Here is a 20806-nt window from a genome sequence, read left to right as displayed (position 1 = left end):
CACTGTGTCGGATTCATTGCTGCCAATTTTCTAGTTAGAGATTTTATTTTCGACGCATGGTATTGTTCACATTTATTTATTAAATGCAATGATAATCTACACGCATTTCACAAATTTTTAAAGTTATACTTCTTTAGGCGCGTTATGAAAAACTGATGAGAGTGAAATTTCAAGATGCGCGCGCATCGCTGTAACGCAAAATTGACAGGATGAAGTTGCCCACTCAACCGAATTCATCAAGTCTCGAAAAAAAGCTAATGTTGGTACGCTTGTCGCCTCTGATCACTGTTTTCATATTTATTTATAATATTTATCCACATGGTTCTAGTTTTTACAGTCACAACACGTGTTTTATTTTCATACAAGTGCGAATTGTATATGTGGCGATAAAATATATTCAGCAGTGATTTAAATTGAATATTTGGATTAATATTATTTACTATTTGTGAATATTAGTGAAAAAATTGTGCTAAAATACTTTTTCAAGTGCTCCAATATAATTGAGGTTAGTTATCCGTATGTATTATTTATTGATATAAATTAAAATATCATTATTTAATATAATTAATACTAAATATTATTAAATTGTCAATGTTGAGTATTTATTATTGGTTTTTTAATATTTACAAAATAAAGTAATAAATTTAATAGAACATTTAAGAAAAAGTTCGTGACAAAAATTTAATAGATTATTTAAATATAACGTAAGACATCCGTTATTTGTTTTGTTGTTTTTCAATGATGCCAAAGAAGTACAACTTCTCACGCGCGTACATAAGTACACGCACCCACTTTTTTTTTTCTCTTTCCTGGAGCGCTCAATGATCCTAGATTTTTCGTATAATGCATGAGCGGACTCTAGTGACTGAATTAAGAACCTCGAAGCGTTCCAACAAGCACCAAGGCACAGTGCTCGACCGTGTAACACAGTGTCGCACTGTGGCAGTGTTCGTAAATTGACTGACAGTACTGAAAATTCCCTAGGACAGAGTCAGAGCTGTTCACGAACTTGGAAGCGCAAAAGAAATGAAAGATTGCTGACAGTGCTGTCAGTCAATTTTCGAACACGGCCTTGGCACGCAAGCGCACGGAGAGAGACGGCTGCCCTATATTCCTCTCTTCGTTGCAGACCGGCCTCGGAGATTGCAGCGCTCCGATCCTTGGTGCACAAATTGAGAAACACAGGCTTCAAGACGGTTACGCCGCGTTGTACAGGAAAGGGGTTGGAGTGCCCAGACCCGTGTATATGACCGTGTTCGTGACAAATACTTTCCACGAGTGATTTCTTCCGTTGATTCACTCTGTGAAAAATAACTTCTACTTGGTGTACCGTTTGAATATCCATTTGATCCAACACTTTACGAGAAATACATTTTCCAGTTAATTGTTGCCACGTATATTGTACATGATCACATATTTCACTGATTGACGCATATGATTACACTATTAGCTTTTCCAATCCTGTCGAATACAAATCGCCTCTTTATCCAAGTCAGGTATGAGTTTTTCAACTTGTATTTCACACTTCTAATCACAACGAATAGAATGACGTGTCATTTCAATTACTAATCCTTTCACTGTAGGCTTGCCATAGTTTTTCTTTATACTGAATGATGGCTGATAATTTGTCCTGCGCGGCTGTAACGCCTCTACCGACAACGGCTAAATCTGCCCCAGCATTGATCACCGTTTGAGGAGTCTTGTATTGCTGTCCCAAATCATCACGGTACTTTTCCAATCTAATTCCTGGCGTGAGTTGTATCAAACCTGGATCATCGGACACATTGTACTGACACACTAAACCAGCTACTAGGTTTGACGTTTCAGACAAAAGAACAGAATGTTTCACATATTCTCCAATGGTCAAGGCTCCTTCACTAGACATTTCTGCAACTAAAAATATCCCCCGACTTTCCTTAATCCCCTTCAGTCCATCTTGTAAACCAGAAACAATACTCGAACCAGGAACGGTATGGGCAGTAACAAAATCTGCCCATTCTGCTATTTTATAAACCCCATTTCTGTACTGCAAGGATACCGTGTGACCAATATCAGCAAACTTTCTGTCCTCCATTATCAAGAAGTTGTGCTCTTTGGACAGCTGTTTCAATTTATCGATAAACTCAGATGTAAAATCTTCAAGTAGATCAATATGAGTTTTTAAAACAGCTATGTGCGGTCCTGCTAGTTCGGCCAAATCTAAAACTTCATCAGCTTTTGTCAAATCCACTGCTAGACAGAGAGTACTTTTCTTTGCCGACGTTATATTGAACAGTTTTGCTGCCGCTGGGTTCTTGGCAAGTTTTGCTCGTGATGCGAAGTCGATTCTTAATCGACTCACCGAGTTTCCTAAGAGAAAATCAAATTATATTCGAGTCTTAGTTACTGTGCTTAAAAAAAAAAAAAAAGCCAAATGTTTGGAGTTTGATAACGCGTCTGAAGGATACTAAGATTATTTCCCTATTTGATCAAAAAACCCCCAGAATATGAATGATTTCTAGTTCGTTAGCTTCTAATTTCCTTGGTCAGGTTGAATTCTTCGATTACACCGACTCACCTTCGCTGTTTAATTGATCTTTACTTTGTTCCACATAATTTTTGACGTCTTCGACGATGGCTGACGTCACTTTGCCTGCATTCAATAGGTATTGCATTAAACTAGTCAGAGAATATAAGCTCCTCATTCGGATGCCCTCTGCACTTAGATTGTGATAACCACCCTGCTGTCGATCCAGAATAACGACAGCTTCCTCAACCTTCAACCCTACATCGGTTAGGTCTTTTACAGCCTCTAAAACGCTACTCCCAGTCGTCACAATGTCTTCAACTATGATGCAATTTTCGCCCTCTCCGAATTGGCCCTCAATTATTTTTTTTGTCCTAAAGGATTTAGTCTCTTCCCTCCTTATCAGCAGAGGTATGTTTGATTGTGCAGATATCAAAGCAGCAATTGGCAACGCTGTGTAAGGCATACCACAAACTTGTGATGCACTTTTGCCATTTTCTGCCAGGGTCCACAGTAAGGTGGACACAGACTTCTGCAAATTTTGGATACTAGTCAACAAGTGATGTTTAGTTTCGTCAATTAAAGAAGTGTGGCGTAAGAAGATTAAGAAACGTTAGTTTCAACAGAACATTCGATGTCGCACTGGGTGTAGATATTCGGTGGTCGAAACTCATAGTTTGCACATTTTTTTGAAATGCAGCCACGTTTGAGGGATAACCCATCTGGAAGTTGGACATACATTACTGCTATGAGACTTCATAGCGGTAACTGCTTCACGTGATTCTAGCAGACTTCAGGACTTAAAGAGTCGTATGAAACTGCGCTGTGCAGCAATCCGTAGTCATTGATTCGTTTTATATGACGTTTTCTTCGCGTATATTTTGACCTTTATTTATTTATTTTCAAACAAAATTGATAATTGGAACAGAAGTAACGAAATATAAGTTACCTACCATCAACCGCGGATGTGAAATAATTACTCTTAAATCAAAGCAGACGGGTGTCGGCCGGCCGGCTTTTGTTACGAAGCTGCCAAACTTCACGGCGTTGATCTCGAATAGTTCCACAGCTAATTCCGCCAAGCGATTTTCCATTATAGTCGAGTCAAAAAATACTCAAATCAACGCAAGGGAATCAACTAGACGTCTTGTATCCAACGCAATTGACATTAAACAGAGTAGCATGCACGGAAAGCCGCGAATGTTTGCTTGACACGTGCTACTTGACGAATGACAACAGTGTATGTATTTTTGTGTGTACACTTGGGGACAATGAATCTGAGACCACGGAGTAGTAGGAAGGAACAACACTCGAGCAGCACTTGGCTCAAAAGCTGGCCCAGTTTTTGGGACAACGTGAGGATTGTCAAGGTGCGATTTAAGCGCCTCTTGCGGTGTAGGCCCGTATAGCGCACTCACCCCCTTCCCCATATGGGGAGCTTTCCAGCAACGACACAGAGCGACACAGTGTCGAACATGGTGCTTTCCAACAACGACACAGTCGGACACAGCTGCGGAGCACGGTTGGACACTGTGTCGGATTCATTGCTGCCAATTTTCTAGTTAGAGATTTTATTTTCGACGCATGGTATTGTTCACATTTATTTATTAAATGCAATGATAATCTACACGCATTTCACAAATTTTTAAAGTTATACTTCTTTAGGCGCGTTATGAAAAACTGATGAGAGTGAAATTTCAAGATGCGCGCGCATCGCTGTAACGCAAAATTGACAGGATGAAGTTGCCCACTCAACCGAATTCATCAAGTCTCGAAAAAAAGCTAATGTTGGTACGCTTGTCGCCTCTGATCACTGTTTTCATATTTATTTATAATATTTATCCACATGGTTCTAGTTTTTACAGTCACAACACGTGTTTTATTTTCATACAAGTGCGAATTGTATATGTGGCGATAAAATATATTCAGCAGTGATTTAAATTGAATATTTGGATTAATATTATTTACTATTTGTGAATATTAGTGAAAAAATTGTGCTAAAATACTTTTTCAAGTGCTCCAATATAATTGAGGTTAGTTATCCGTATGTATTATTTATTGATATAAATTAAAATATCATTATTTAATATAATTAATACTAAATATTATTAAATTGTCAATGTTGAGTATTTATTATTGGTTTTTTAATATTTACAAAATAAAGTAATAAATTTAATAGAACATTTAAGAAAAAGTTCGTGACAAAAATTTAATAGATTATTTAAATATAACGTAAGACATCCGTTATTTGTTTTGTTGTTTTTCAATGATGCCAAAGAAGTACAACTTCTCACGCGCGTACATAAGTACACGCACCCACTTTTTTTTTTCTCTTTCCTGGAGCGCTCAATGATCCTAGATTTTTCGTATAATGCATGAGCGGACTCTAGTGACTGAATTAAGAACCTCGAAGCGTTCCAACAAGCACCAAGGCACAGTGCTCGACCGTGTAACACAGTGTCGCACTGTGGCAGTGTTCGTAAATTGACTGACAGTACTGAAAATTCCCTAGGACAGAGTCAGAGCTGTTCACGAACTTGGAAGCGCAAAAGAAATGAAAGATTGCTGACAGTGCTGTCAGTCAATTTTCGAACACGGCCTTGGCACGCAAGCGCACGGAGAGAGACGGCTGCCCTATATTCCTCTCTTCGTTGCAGACCGGCCTCGGAGATTGCAGCGCTCCGATCCTTGGTGCACAAATTGAGAAACACAGGCTTCAAGACGGTTACGCCGCGTTGTACAGGAAAGGGGTTGGAGTGCCCAGACCCGTGTATATGACCGTGTTCGTGACAAATACTTTCCACGAGTGATTTCTTCCGTTGATTCACTCTGTGAAAAATAACTTCTACTTGGTGTACCGTTTGAATATCCATTTGATCCAACACTTTACGAGAAATACATTTTCCAGTTAATTGTTGCCACGTATATTGTACATGATCACATATTTCACTGATTGACGCATATGATTACACTATTAGCTTTTCCAATCCTGTCGAATACAAATCGCCTCTTTATCCAAGTCAGGTATGAGTTTTTCAACTTGTATTTCACACTTCTAATCACAACGAATAGAATGACGTGTCATTTCAATTACTAATCCTTTCACTGTAGGCTTGCCATAGTTTTTCTTTATACTGAATGATGGCTGATAATTTGTCCTGCGCGGCTGTAACGCCTCTACCGACAACGGCTAAATCTGCCCCAGCATTGATCACCGTTTGAGGAGTCTTGTATTGCTGTCCCAAATCATCACGGTACTTTTCCAATCTAATTCCTGGCGTGAGTTGTATCAAACCTGGATCATCGGACACATTGTACTGACACACTAAACCAGCTACTAGGTTTGACGTTTCAGACAAAAGAACAGAATGTTTCACATATTCTCCAATGGTCAAGGCTCCTTCACTAGACATTTCTGCAACTAAAAATATCCCCCGACTTTCCTTAATCCCCTTCAGTCCATCTTGTAAACCAGAAACAATACTCGAACCAGGAACGGTATGGGCAGTAACAAAATCTGCCCATTCTGCTATTTTATAAACCCCATTTCTGTACTGCAAGGATACCGTGTGACCAATATCAGCAAACTTTCTGTCCTCCATTATCAAGAAGTTGTGCTCTTTGGACAGCTGTTTCAATTTATCGATAAACTCAGATGTAAAATCTTCAAGTAGATCAATATGAGTTTTTAAAACAGCTATGTGCGGTCCTGCTAGTTCGGCCAAATCTAAAACTTCATCAGCTTTTGTCAAATCCACTGCTAGACAGAGAGTACTTTTCTTTGCCGACGTTATATTGAACAGTTTTGCTGCCGCTGGGTTCTTGGCAAGTTTTGCTCGTGATGCGAAGTCGATTCTTAATCGACTCACCGAGTTTCCTAAGAGAAAATCAAATTATATTCGAGTCTTAGTTACTGTGCTTAAAAAAAAAAAAAAAGCCAAATGTTTGGAGTTTGATAACGCGTCTGAAGGATACTAAGATTATTTCCCTATTTGATCAAAAAACCCCCAGAATATGAATGATTTCTAGTTCGTTAGCTTCTAATTTCCTTGGTCAGGTTGAATTCTTCGATTACACCGACTCACCTTCGCTGTTTAATTGATCTTTACTTTGTTCCACATAATTTTTGACGTCTTCGACGATGGCTGACGTCACTTTGCCTGCATTCAATAGGTATTGCATTAAACTAGTCAGAGAATATAAGCTCCTCATTCGGATGCCCTCTGCACTTAGATTGTGATAACCACCCTGCTGTCGATCCAGAATAACGACAGCTTCCTCAACCTTCAACCCTACATCGGTTAGGTCTTTTACAGCCTCTAAAACGCTACTCCCAGTCGTCACAATGTCTTCAACTATGATGCAATTTTCGCCCTCTCCGAATTGGCCCTCAATTATTTTTTTTGTCCTAAAGGATTTAGTCTCTTCCCTCCTTATCAGCAGAGGTATGTTTGATTGTGCAGATATCAAAGCAGCAATTGGCAACGCTGTGTAAGGCATACCACAAACTTGTGATGCACTTTTGCCATTTTCTGCCAGGGTCCACAGTAAGGTGGACACAGACTTCTGCAAATTTTGGATACTAGTCAACAAGTGATGTTTAGTTTCGTCAATTAAAGAAGTGTGGCGTAAGAAGATTAAGAAACGTTAGTTTCAACAGAACATTCGATGTCGCACTGGGTGTAGATATTCGGTGGTCGAAACTCATAGTTTGCACATTTTTTTGAAATGCAGCCACGTTTGAGGGATAACCCATCTGGAAGTTGGACATACATTACTGCTATGAGACTTCATAGCGGTAACTGCTTCACGTGATTCTAGCAGACTTCAGGACTTAAAGAGTCGTATGAAACTGCGCTGTGCAGCAATCCGTAGTCATTGATTCGTTTTATATGACGTTTTCTTCGCGTATATTTTGACCTTTATTTATTTATTTTCAAACAAAATTGATAATTGGAACAGAAGTAACGAAATATAAGTTACCTACCATCAACCGCGGATGTGAAATAATTACTCTTAAATCAAAGCAGACGGGTGTCGGCCGGCCGGCTTTTGTTACGAAGCTGCCAAACTTCACGGCGTTGATCTCGAATAGTTCCACAGCTAATTCCGCCAAGCGATTTTCCATTATAGTCGAGTCAAAAAATACTCAAATCAACGCAAGGGAATCAACTAGACGTCTTGTATCCAACGCAATTGACATTAAACAGAGTAGCATGCACGGAAAGCCGCGAATGTTTGCTTGACACGTGCTACTTGACGAATGACAACAGTGTATGTATTTTTGTGTGTACACTTGGGGACAATGAATCTGAGACCACGGAGTAGTAGGAAGGAACAACACTCGAGCAGCACTTGGCTCAAAAGCTGGCCCAGTTTTTGGGACAACGTGAGGATTGTCAAGGTGCGATTTAAGCGCCTCTTGCGGTGTAGGCCCGTATAGCGCACTCACCCCCTTCCCCATATGGGGAGCTTTCCAGCAACGACACAGAGCGACACAGTGTCGAACATGGTGCTTTCCAACAACGACACAGTCGGACACAGCTGCGGAGCACGGTTGGACACTGTGTCGGATTCATTGCTGCCAATTTTCTAGTTAGAGATTTTATTTTCGACGCATGGTATTGTTCACATTTATTTATTAAATGCAATGATAATCTACACGCATTTCACAAATTTTTAAAGTTATACTTCTTTAGGCGCGTTATGAAAAACTGATGAGAGTGAAATTTCAAGATGCGCGCGCATCGCTGTAACGCAAAATTGACAGGATGAAGTTGCCCACTCAACCGAATTCATCAAGTCTCGAAAAAAAGCTAATGTTGGTACGCTTGTCGCCTCTGATCACTGTTTTCATATTTATTTATAATATTTATCCACATGGTTCTAGTTTTTACAGTCACAACACGTGTTTTATTTTCATACAAGTGCGAATTGTATATGTGGCGATAAAATATATTCAGCAGTGATTTAAATTGAATATTTGGATTAATATTATTTACTATTTGTGAATATTAGTGAAAAAATTGTGCTAAAATACTTTTTCAAGTGCTCCAATATAATTGAGGTTAGTTATCCGTATGTATTATTTATTGATATAAATTAAAATATCATTATTTAATATAATTAATACTAAATATTATTAAATTGTCAATGTTGAGTATTTATTATTGGTTTTTTAATATTTACAAAATAAAGTAATAAATTTAATAGAACATTTAAGAAAAAGTTCGTGACAAAAATTTAATAGATTATTTAAATATAACGTAAGACATCCGTTATTTGTTTTGTTGTTTTTCAATGATGCCAAAGAAGTACAACTTCTCACGCGCGTACATAAGTACACGCACCCACTTTTTTTTTTCTCTTTCCTGGAGCGCTCAATGATCCTAGATTTTTCGTATAATGCATGAGCGGACTCTAGTGACTGAATTAAGAACCTCGAAGCGTTCCAACAAGCACCAAGGCACAGTGCTCGACCGTGTAACACAGTGTCGCACTGTGGCAGTGTTCGTAAATTGACTGACAGTACTGAAAATTCCCTAGGACAGAGTCAGAGCTGTTCACGAACTTGGAAGCGCAAAAGAAATGAAAGATTGCTGACAGTGCTGTCAGTCAATTTTCGAACACGGCCTTGGCACGCAAGCGCACGGAGAGAGACGGCTGCCCTATATTCCTCTCTTCGTTGCAGACCGGCCTCGGAGATTGCAGCGCTCCGATCCTTGGTGCACAAATTGAGAAACACAGGCTTCAAGACGGTTACGCCGCGTTGTACAGGAAAGGGGTTGGAGTGCCCAGACCCGTGTATATGACCGTGTTCGTGACAAATACTTTCCACGAGTGATTTCTTCCGTTGATTCACTCTGTGAAAAATAACTTCTACTTGGTGTACCGTTTGAATATCCATTTGATCCAACACTTTACGAGAAATACATTTTCCAGTTAATTGTTGCCACGTATATTGTACATGATCACATATTTCACTGATTGACGCATATGATTACACTATTAGCTTTTCCAATCCTGTCGAATACAAATCGCCTCTTTATCCAAGTCAGGTATGAGTTTTTCAACTTGTATTTCACACTTCTAATCACAACGAATAGAATGACGTGTCATTTCAATTACTAATCCTTTCACTGTAGGCTTGCCATAGTTTTTCTTTATACTGAATGATGGCTGATAATTTGTCCTGCGCGGCTGTAACGCCTCTACCGACAACGGCTAAATCTGCCCCAGCATTGATCACCGTTTGAGGAGTCTTGTATTGCTGTCCCAAATCATCACGGTACTTTTCCAATCTAATTCCTGGCGTGAGTTGTATCAAACCTGGATCATCGGACACATTGTACTGACACACTAAACCAGCTACTAGGTTTGACGTTTCAGACAAAAGAACAGAATGTTTCACATATTCTCCAATGGTCAAGGCTCCTTCACTAGACATTTCTGCAACTAAAAATATCCCCCGACTTTCCTTAATCCCCTTCAGTCCATCTTGTAAACCAGAAACAATACTCGAACCAGGAACGGTATGGGCAGTAACAAAATCTGCCCATTCTGCTATTTTATAAACCCCATTTCTGTACTGCAAGGATACCGTGTGACCAATATCAGCAAACTTTCTGTCCTCCATTATCAAGAAGTTGTGCTCTTTGGACAGCTGTTTCAATTTATCGATAAACTCAGATGTAAAATCTTCAAGTAGATCAATATGAGTTTTTAAAACAGCTATGTGCGGTCCTGCTAGTTCGGCCAAATCTAAAACTTCATCAGCTTTTGTCAAATCCACTGCTAGACAGAGAGTACTTTTCTTTGCCGACGTTATATTGAACAGTTTTGCTGCCGCTGGGTTCTTGGCAAGTTTTGCTCGTGATGCGAAGTCGATTCTTAATCGACTCACCGAGTTTCCTAAGAGAAAATCAAATTATATTCGAGTCTTAGTTACTGTGCTTAAAAAAAAAAAAAAAGCCAAATGTTTGGAGTTTGATAACGCGTCTGAAGGATACTAAGATTATTTCCCTATTTGATCAAAAAACCCCCAGAATATGAATGATTTCTAGTTCGTTAGCTTCTAATTTCCTTGGTCAGGTTGAATTCTTCGATTACACCGACTCACCTTCGCTGTTTAATTGATCTTTACTTTGTTCCACATAATTTTTGACGTCTTCGACGATGGCTGACGTCACTTTGCCTGCATTCAATAGGTATTGCATTAAACTAGTCAGAGAATATAAGCTCCTCATTCGGATGCCCTCTGCACTTAGATTGTGATAACCACCCTGCTGTCGATCCAGAATAACGACAGCTTCCTCAACCTTCAACCCTACATCGGTTAGGTCTTTTACAGCCTCTAAAACGCTACTCCCAGTCGTCACAATGTCTTCAACTATGATGCAATTTTCGCCCTCTCCGAATTGGCCCTCAATTATTTTTTTTGTCCTAAAGGATTTAGTCTCTTCCCTCCTTATCAGCAGAGGTATGTTTGATTGTGCAGATATCAAAGCAGCAATTGGCAACGCTGTGTAAGGCATACCACAAACTTGTGATGCACTTTTGCCATTTTCTGCCAGGGTCCACAGTAAGGTGGACACAGACTTCTGCAAATTTTGGATACTAGTCAACAAGTGATGTTTAGTTTCGTCAATTAAAGAAGTGTGGCGTAAGAAGATTAAGAAACGTTAGTTTCAACAGAACATTCGATGTCGCACTGGGTGTAGATATTCGGTGGTCGAAACTCATAGTTTGCACATTTTTTTGAAATGCAGCCACGTTTGAGGGATAACCCATCTGGAAGTTGGACATACATTACTGCTATGAGACTTCATAGCGGTAACTGCTTCACGTGATTCTAGCAGACTTCAGGACTTAAAGAGTCGTATGAAACTGCGCTGTGCAGCAATCCGTAGTCATTGATTCGTTTTATATGACGTTTTCTTCGCGTATATTTTGACCTTTATTTATTTATTTTCAAACAAAATTGATAATTGGAACAGAAGTAACGAAATATAAGTTACCTACCATCAACCGCGGATGTGAAATAATTACTCTTAAATCAAAGCAGACGGGTGTCGGCCGGCCGGCTTTTGTTACGAAGCTGCCAAACTTCACGGCGTTGATCTCGAATAGTTCCACAGCTAATTCCGCCAAGCGATTTTCCATTATAGTCGAGTCAAAAAATACTCAAATCAACGCAAGGGAATCAACTAGACGTCTTGTATCCAACGCAATTGACATTAAACAGAGTAGCATGCACGGAAAGCCGCGAATGTTTGCTTGACACGTGCTACTTGACGAATGACAACAGTGTATGTATTTTTGTGTGTACACTTGGGGACAATGAATCTGAGACCACGGAGTAGTAGGAAGGAACAACACTCGAGCAGCACTTGGCTCAAAAGCTGGCCCAGTTTTTGGGACAACGTGAGGATTGTCAAGGTGCGATTTAAGCGCCTCTTGCGGTGTAGGCCCGTATAGCGCACTCACCCCCTTCCCCATATGGGGAGCTTTCCAGCAACGACACAGAGCGACACAGTGTCGAACATGGTGCTTTCCAACAACGACACAGTCGGACACAGCTGCGGAGCACGGTTGGACACTGTGTCGGATTCATTGCTGCCAATTTTCTAGTTAGAGATTTTATTTTCGACGCATGGTATTGTTCACATTTATTTATTAAATGCAATGATAATCTACACGCATTTCACAAATTTTTAAAGTTATACTTCTTTAGGCGCGTTATGAAAAACTGATGAGAGTGAAATTTCAAGATGCGCGCGCATCGCTGTAACGCAAAATTGACAGGATGAAGTTGCCCACTCAACCGAATTCATCAAGTCTCGAAAAAAAGCTAATGTTGGTACGCTTGTCGCCTCTGATCACTGTTTTCATATTTATTTATAATATTTATCCACATGGTTCTAGTTTTTACAGTCACAACACGTGTTTTATTTTCATACAAGTGCGAATTGTATATGTGGCGATAAAATATATTCAGCAGTGATTTAAATTGAATATTTGGATTAATATTATTTACTATTTGTGAATATTAGTGAAAAAATTGTGCTAAAATACTTTTTCAAGTGCTCCAATATAATTGAGGTTAGTTATCCGTATGTATTATTTATTGATATAAATTAAAATATCATTATTTAATATAATTAATACTAAATATTATTAAATTGTCAATGTTGAGTATTTATTATTGGTTTTTTAATATTTACAAAATAAAGTAATAAATTTAATAGAACATTTAATAAAAAGTTCGTGACAAAAATTTAATAGATTATTTAAATATAACGTAAGACATCCGTTATTTGTTTTGTTGTTTTTCAATGATGCCAAAGAAGTACAACTTCTCACGCGCGTACATAAGTACACGCACCCACTTTTTTTTTTCTCTTTCCTGGAGCGCTCAATGATCCTAGATTTTTCGTATAATGCATGAGCGGACTCTAGTGACTGAATTAAGAACCTCGAAGCGTTCCAACAAGCACCAAGGCACAGTGCTCGACCGTGTAACACAGTGTCGCACTGTGGCAGTGTTCGTAAATTGACTGACAGTACTGAAAATTCCCTAGGACAGAGTCAGAGCTGTTCACGAACTTGGAAGCGCAAAAGAAATGAAAGATTGCTGACAGTGCTGTCAGTCAATTTTCGAACACGGCCTTGGCACGCAAGCGCACGGAGAGAGACGGCTGCCCTATATTCCTCTCTTCGTTGCAGACCGGCCTCGGAGATTGCAGCGCTCCGATCCTTGGTGCACAAATTGAGAAACACAGGCTTCAAGACGGTTACGCCGCGTTGTACAGGAAAGGGGTTGGAGTGCCCAGACCCGTGTATATGACCGTGTTCGTGACAAATACTTTCCACGAGTGATTTCTTCCGTTGATTCACTCTGTGAAAAATAACTTCTACTTGGTGTACCGTTTGAATATCCATTTGATCCAACACTTTACGAGAAATACATTTTCCAGTTAATTGTTGCCACGTATATTGTACATGATCACATATTTCACTGATTGACGCATATGATTACACTATTAGCTTTTCCAATCCTGTCGAATACAAATCGCCTCTTTATCCAAGTCAGGTATGAGTTTTTCAACTTGTATTTCACACTTCTAATCACAACGAATAGAATGACGTGTCATTTCAATTACTAATCCTTTCACTGTAGGCTTGCCATAGTTTTTCTTTATACTGAATGATGGCTGATAATTTGTCCTGCGCGGCTGTAACGCCTCTACCGACAACGGCTAAATCTGCCCCAGCATTGATCACCGTTTGAGGAGTCTTGTATTGCTGTCCCAAATCATCACGGTACTTTTCCAATCTAATTCCTGGCGTGAGTTGTATCAAACCTGGATCATCGGACACATTGTACTGACACACTAAACCAGCTACTAGGTTTGACGTTTCAGACAAAAGAACAGAATGTTTCACATATTCTCCAATGGTCAAGGCTCCTTCACTAGACATTTCTGCAACTAAAAATATCCCCCGACTTTCCTTAATCCCCTTCAGTCCATCTTGTAAACCAGAAACAATACTCGAACCAGGAACGGTATGGGCAGTAACAAAATCTGCCCATTCTGCTATTTTATAAACCCCATTTCTGTACTGCAAGGATACCGTGTGACCAATATCAGCAAACTTTCTGTCCTCCATTATCAAGAAGTTGTGCTCTTTGGACAGCTGTTTCAATTTATCGATAAACTCAGATGTAAAATCTTCAAGTAGATCAATATGAGTTTTTAAAACAGCTATGTGCGGTCCTGCTAGTTCGGCCAAATCTAAAACTTCATCAGCTTTTGTCAAATCCACTGCTAGACAGAGAGTACTTTTCTTTGCCGACGTTATATTGAACAGTTTTGCTGCCGCTGGGTTCTTGGCAAGTTTTGCTCGTGATGCGAAGTCGATTCTTAATCGACTCACCGAGTTTCCTAAGAGAAAATCAAATTATATTCGAGTCTTAGTTACTGTGCTTAAAAAAAAAAAAAAAGCCAAATGTTTGGAGTTTGATAACGCGTCTGAAGGATACTAAGATTATTTCCCTATTTGATCAAAAAACCCCCAGAATATGAATGATTTCTAGTTCGTTAGCTTCTAATTTCCTTGGTCAGGTTGAATTCTTCGATTACACCGACTCACCTTCGCTGTTTAATTGATCTTTACTTTGTTCCACATAATTTTTGACGTCTTCGACGATGGCTGACGTCACTTTGCCTGCATTCAATAGGTATTGCATTAAACTAGTCAGAGAATATAAGCTCCTCATTCGGATGCCCTCTGCACTTAGATTGTGATAACCACCCTGCTGTCGATCCAGAATAACGACAGCTTCCTCAACCTTCAACCCTACATCGGTTAGGTCTTTTACAGCCTCTAAAACGCTACTCCCAGTCGTCACAATGTCTTCAACTATGATGCAATTTTCGCCCTCTCCGAATTGGCCCTCAATTATTTTTTTTGTCCTAAAGGATTTAGTCTCTTCCCTCCTTATCAGCAGAGGTATGTTTGATTGTGCAGATATCAAAGCAGCAATTGGCAACGCTGTGTAAGGCATACCACAAACTTGTGATGCACTTTTGCCATTTTCTGCCAGGGTCCACAGTAAGGTGGACACAGACTTCTGCAAATTTTGGATACTAGTCAACAAGTGATGTTTAGTTTCGTCAATTAAAGAAGTGTGGCGTAAGAAGATTAAGAAACGTTAGTTTCAACAGAACATTCGATGTCGCACTGGGTGTAGATATTCGGTGGTCGAAACTCATAGTTTGCACATTTTTTTGAAATGCAGCCACGTTTGAGGGATAACCCATCTGGAAGTTGGACATACATTACTGCTATGAGACTTCATAGCGGTAACTGCTTCACGTGATTCTAGCAGACTTCAGGACTTAAAGAGTCGTATGAAACTGCGCTGTGCAGCAATCCGTAGTCATTGATTCGTTTTATATGACGTTTTCTTCGCGTATATTTTGACCTTTATTTATTTATTTTCAAACAAAATTGATAATTGGAACAGAAGTAACGAAATATAAGTTACCTACCATCAACCGCGGATGTGAAATAATTACTCTTAAATCAAAGCAGACGGGTGTCGGCCGGCCGGCTTTTGTTACGAAGCTGCCAAACTTCACGGCGTTGATCTCGAATAGTTCCACAGCTAATTCCGCCAAGCGATTTTCCATTATAGTCGAGTCAAAAAATACTCAAATCAACGCAAGGGAATCAACTAGACGTCTTGTATCCAACGCAATTGACATTAAACAGAGTAGCATGCACGGAAAGCCGCGAATGTTTGCTTGACACGTGCTACTTGACGAATGACAACAGTGTATGTATTTTTGTGTGTACACTTGGGGACAATGAATCTGAGACCACGGAGTAGTAGGAAGGAACAACACTCGAGCAGCACTTGGCTCAAAAGCTGGCCCAGTTTTTGGGACAACGTGAGGATTGTCAAGGTGCGATTTAAGCGCCTCTTGCGGTGTAGGCCCGTATAGCGCACTCACCCCCTTCCCCATATGGGGAGCTTTCCAGCAACGACACAGAGCGACACAGTGTCGAACATGGTGCTTTCCAACAACGACACAGTCGGACACAGCTGCGGAGCACGGTTGGACACTGTGTCGGATTCATTGCTGCCAATTTTCTAGTTAGAGATTTTATTTTCGACGCATGGTATTGTTCACATTTATTTATTAAATGCAATGATAATCTACACGCATTTCACAAATTTTTAAAGTTATACTTCTTTAGGCGCGTTATGAAAAACTGATGAGAGTGAAATTTCAAGATGCGCGCGCATCGCTGTAACGCAAAATTGACAGGATGAAGTTGCCCACTCAACCGAATTCATCAAGTCTCGAAAAAAAGCTAATGTTGGTACGCTTGTCGCCTCTGATCACTGTTTTCATATTTATTTATAATATTTATCCACATGGTTCTAGTTTTTACAGTCACAACACGTGTTTTATTTTCATACAAGTGCGAATTGTATATGTGGCGATAAAATATATTCAGCAGTGATTTAAATTGAATATTTGGATTAATATTATTTACTATTTGTGAATATTAGTGAAAAAATTGTGCTAAAATACTTTTTCAAGTGCTCCAATATAATTGAGGTTAGTTATCCGTATGTATTATTTATTGATATAAATTAAAATATCATTATTTAATATAATTAATACTAAATATTATTAAATTGTCAATGTTGAGTATTTATTATTGGTTTTTTAATATTTACAAAATAAAGTAATAAATTTAATAGAACATTTAAGAAAAAGTTCGTGACAAAAATTTAATAGATTATTTAAATATAACGTAAGACATCCGTTATTTGTTTTGTTGTTTTTCAATGATGCCAAAGAAGTACAACTTCTCACGCGCGTACATAAGTACACGCACCCACTTTTTTTTTTCTCTTTCCTGGAGCGCTCAATGATCCTAGATTTTTCGTATAATGCATGAGCGGACTCTAGTGACTGAATTAAGAACCTCGAAGCGTTCCAACAAGCACCAAGGCACAGTGCTCGACCGTGTAACACAGTGTCGCACTGTGGCAGTGTTCGTAAATTGACTGACAGTACTGAAAATTCCCTAGGACAGAGTCAGAGCTGTTCACGAACTTGGAAGCGCAAAAGAAATGAAAGATTGCTGACAGTGCTGTCAGTCAATTTTCGAACACGGCCTTGGCACGCAAGCGCACGGAGAGAGACGGCTGCCCTATATTCCTCTCTTCGTTGCAGACCGGCCTCGGAGATTGCAGCGCTCCGATCCTTGGTGCACAAATTGAGAAACACAGGCTTCAAGACGGTTACGCCGCGTTGTACAGGAAAGGGGTTGGAGTGCCCAGACCCGTGTATATGACCGTGTTCGTGACAAATACTTTCCACGAGTGATTTCTTCCGTTGATTCACTCTGTGAAAAATAACTTCTACTTGGTGTACCGTTTGAATATCCATTTGATCCAACACTTTACGAGAAATACATTTTCCAGTTAATTGTTGCCACGTATATTGTACATGATCACATATTTCACTGATTGACGCATATGATTACACTATTAGCTTTTCCAATCCTGTCGAATACAAATCGCCTCTTTATCCAAGTCAGGTATGAGTTTTTCAACTTGTATTTCACACTTCTAATCACAACGAATAGAATGACGTGTCATTTCAATTACTAATCCTTTCACTGTAGGCTTGCCATAGTTTTTCTTTATACTGAATGATGGCTGATAATTTGTCCTGCGCGGCTGTAACGCCTCTACCGACAACGGCTAAATCTGCCCCAGCATTGATCACCGTTTGAGGAGTCTTGTATTGCTGTCCCAAATCATCACGGTACTTTTCCAATCTAATTCCTGGCGTGAGTTGTATCAAACCTGGATCATCGGACACATTGTACTGACACACTAAACCAGCTACTAGGTTTGACGTTTCAGACAAAAGAACAGAATGTTTCACATATTCTCCAATGGTCAAGGCTCCTTCACTAGACATTTCTGCAACTAAAAATATCCCCCGACTTTCCTTAATCCCCTTCAGTCCATCTTGTAAACCAGAAACAATACTCGAACCAGGAACGGTATGGGCAGTAACAAAATCTGCCCATTCTGCTATTTTATAAACCCCATTTCTGTACTGCAAGGATACCGTGTGACCAATATCAGCAAACTTTCTGTCCTCCATTATCAAGAAGTTGTGCTCTTTGGACAGCTGTTTCAATTTATCGATAAACTCAGATGTAAAATCTTCAAGTAGATCAATATGAGTTTTTAAAACAGCTATGTGCGGTCCTGCTAGTTCGGCCAAATCTAAAACTTCATCAGCTTTTGTCAAATCCACTGCTAGACAGAGAGTACTTTTCTTTGCCGACGTTATATTGAACAGTTTTGCTGCCGCTGGGTTCTTGGCAAGTTTTGCTCGTGATGCGAAGTCGATTCTTAATCGACTCACCGAGTTTCCTAAGAGAAAATCAAATTATATTCGAGTCTTAGTTACTGTGCTTAAAAAAAAAAAAAAAGCCAAATGTTTGGAGTTTGATAACGCGTCTGAAGGATACTAAGATTATTTCCCTATTTGATCAAAAAACCCCCAGAATATGAATGATTTCTAGTTCGTTAGCTTCTAATTTCCTTGGTCAGGTTGAATTCTTCGATTACACCGACTCACCTTCGCTGTTTAATTGATCTTTACTTTGTTCCACATAATTTTTGACGTCTTCGACGATGGCTGACGTCACTTTGCCTGCATTCAATAGGTATTGCATTAAACTAGTCAGAGAATATAAGCTCCTCATTCGGATGCCCTCTGCACTTAGATTGTGATAACCACCCTGCTGTCGATCCAGAATAACGACAGCTTCCTCAACCTTCAACCCTACATCGGTTAGGTCTTTTACAGCCTCTAAAACGCTACTCCCAGTCGTCACAATGTCTTCAACTATGATGCAATTTTCGCCCTCTCCGAATTGGCCCTCAATTATTTTTTTTGTCCTAAAGGATTTAGTCTCTTCCCTCCTTATCAGCAGAGGTATGTTTGATTGTGCAGATATCAAAGCAGCAATTGGCAACGCTGTGTAAGGCATACCACAAACTTGTGATGCACTTTTGCCATTTTCTGCCAGGGTCCACAGTAAGGTGGACACAGACTTCTGCAAATTTTGGATACTAGTCAACAAGTGATGTTTAGTTTCGTCAATTAAAGAAGTGTGGCGTAAGAAGATTAAGAAACGTTAGTTTCAACAGAACATTCGATGTCGCACTGGGTGTAGATATTCGGTGGTCGAAACTCATAGTTTGCACATTTTTTTGAAATGCAGCCACGTTTGAGGGATAACCCATCTGGAAGTTGGACATACATTACTGCTATGAGACTTCATAGCGGTAACTGCTTCACGTGATTCTAGCAGACTTCAGGACTTAAAGAGTCGTATGAAACTGCGCTGTGCAGCAATCCGTAGTCATTGATTCGTTTTATATGACGTTTTCTTCGCGTATATTTTGACCTTTATTTATTTATTTTCAAACAAAATTGATAATTGGAACAGAAGTAACGAAATATAAGTTACCTACCATCAACCGCGGATGTGAAATAATTACTCTTAAATCAAAGCAGACGGGTGTCGGCCGGCCGGCTTTTGTTACGAAGCTGCCAAACTTCACGGCGTTGATCTCGAATAGTTCCACAGCTAATTCCGCCAAGCGATTTTCCATTATAGTCGAGTCAAAAAATACTCAAATCAACGCAAGGGAATCAACTAGACGTCTTGTATCCAACGCAATTGACATTAAACAGAGTAGCATGCACGGAAAGCCGCGAATGTTTGCTTGACACGTGCTACTTGACGAATGACAACAGTGTATGTATTTTTGTGTGTACACTTGGGGACAATGAATCTGAGACCACGGAGTAGTAGGAAGGAACAACACTCGAGCAGCACTTGGCTCAAAAGCTGGCCCAGTTTTTGGGACAACGTGAGGATTGTCAAGGTGCGATTTAAGCGCCTCTTGCGGTGTAGGCCCGTATAGCGCACTCACCCCCTTCCCCATATGGGGAGCTTTCCAGCAACGACACAGAGCGACACAGTGTCGAACATGGTGCTTTCCAACAACGACACAGTCGGACACAGCTGCGGAGCACGGTTGGACACTGTGTCGGATTCATTGCTGCCAATTTTCTAGTTAGAGATTTTATTTTCGACGCATGGTATTGTTCACATTTATTTATTAAATGCAATGATAATCTACACGCATTTCACAAATTTTTAAAGTTATACTTCTTTAGGCGCGTTATGAAAAACTGATGAGAGTGAAATTTCAAGATGCGCGCGCATCGCTGTAACGCAAAATTGACAGGATGAAGTTGCCCACTCAACCGAATTCATCAAGTCTCGAAAAAAAGCTAATGTTGGTACGCTTGTCGCCTCTGATCACTGTTTTCATATTTATTTATAATATTTATCCACATGGTTCTAGTTTTTACAGTCACAACACGTGTTTTATTTTCATACAAGTGCGAATTGTATATGTGGCGATAAAATATATTCAGCAGTGATTTAAATTGAATATTTGGATTAATATTATTTACTATTTGTGAATATTAGTGAAAAAATTGTGCTAAAATACTTTTTCAAGTGCTCCAATATAATTGAGGTTAGTTATCCGTATGTATTATTTATTGATATAAATTAAAATATCATTATTTAATATAATTAATACTAAATATTATTAAATTGTCAATGTTGAGTATTTATTATTGGTTTTTTAATATTTACAAAATAAAG

General features: G+C 39.4%; 5 protein-coding genes across 5 annotated transcripts; all 5 read right to left on the bottom strand.

Annotated features, from left to right (window-relative positions):
* Positions 1-742: 742 nt before the first annotated feature.
* Positions 743-3848, bottom strand: LOC124214776 (uridine 5'-monophosphate synthase-like). Its single transcript, XM_046617406.2, has 3 exons — positions 3460-3848; positions 2558-3038; positions 743-2349 (listed from the first exon to the last, which is right to left on the bottom strand). Exons 1-3 carry the CDS (start codon positions 3598-3600, stop codon positions 1559-1561), a joined length of 1413 nt encoding a protein of 470 aa, XP_046473362.1. The 5' UTR covers positions 3601-3848; the 3' UTR covers positions 743-1558.
* A 928-nt stretch (positions 3849-4776) lies between these two features.
* On the bottom strand, positions 4777-7882 carry LOC124214779 (uridine 5'-monophosphate synthase-like). Its single transcript, XM_046617410.2, has 3 exons — positions 7494-7882; positions 6592-7072; positions 4777-6383 (listed from the first exon to the last, which is right to left on the bottom strand). Exons 1-3 carry the CDS (start codon positions 7632-7634, stop codon positions 5593-5595), a joined length of 1413 nt encoding a protein of 470 aa, XP_046473366.1. The 5' UTR covers positions 7635-7882; the 3' UTR covers positions 4777-5592.
* Positions 7883-8810: 928 nt separating this feature from the next.
* Positions 8811-11916, bottom strand: LOC124214784 (uridine 5'-monophosphate synthase-like). The gene is made up of 3 exons (XM_046617416.2): positions 11528-11916; positions 10626-11106; positions 8811-10417 (listed from the first exon to the last, which is right to left on the bottom strand). The coding sequence occupies exons 1-3, from the start codon at positions 11666-11668 to the stop codon at positions 9627-9629; spliced, it is 1413 nt and encodes a 470-aa protein (XP_046473372.1). The 5' UTR covers positions 11669-11916; the 3' UTR covers positions 8811-9626.
* Positions 11917-12844: 928 nt separating this feature from the next.
* LOC124214787 (uridine 5'-monophosphate synthase-like) lies at positions 12845-15950 on the bottom strand. Its single transcript, XM_046617423.2, has 3 exons — positions 15562-15950; positions 14660-15140; positions 12845-14451 (listed from the first exon to the last, which is right to left on the bottom strand). The coding sequence occupies exons 1-3, from the start codon at positions 15700-15702 to the stop codon at positions 13661-13663; spliced, it is 1413 nt and encodes a 470-aa protein (XP_046473379.1). The 5' UTR covers positions 15703-15950; the 3' UTR covers positions 12845-13660.
* Positions 15951-16878: 928 nt separating this feature from the next.
* Positions 16879-19984, bottom strand: LOC124214785 (uridine 5'-monophosphate synthase-like). The gene is made up of 3 exons (XM_046617417.2): positions 19596-19984; positions 18694-19174; positions 16879-18485 (listed from the first exon to the last, which is right to left on the bottom strand). Exons 1-3 carry the CDS (start codon positions 19734-19736, stop codon positions 17695-17697), a joined length of 1413 nt encoding a protein of 470 aa, XP_046473373.1. The 5' UTR covers positions 19737-19984; the 3' UTR covers positions 16879-17694.
* Between the last annotated feature and the right edge of the window lie 822 nt (positions 19985-20806).

Source organism: Neodiprion pinetum, chromosome 3 (assembly GCF_021155775.2).
Source record: "Neodiprion pinetum isolate iyNeoPine1 chromosome 3, iyNeoPine1.2, whole genome shotgun sequence".
Classification (NCBI taxonomy): domain Eukaryota; kingdom Metazoa; phylum Arthropoda; class Insecta; order Hymenoptera; family Diprionidae; genus Neodiprion; species Neodiprion pinetum.
This window is presented reverse-complemented; position numbering and strand designations above follow the sequence as displayed.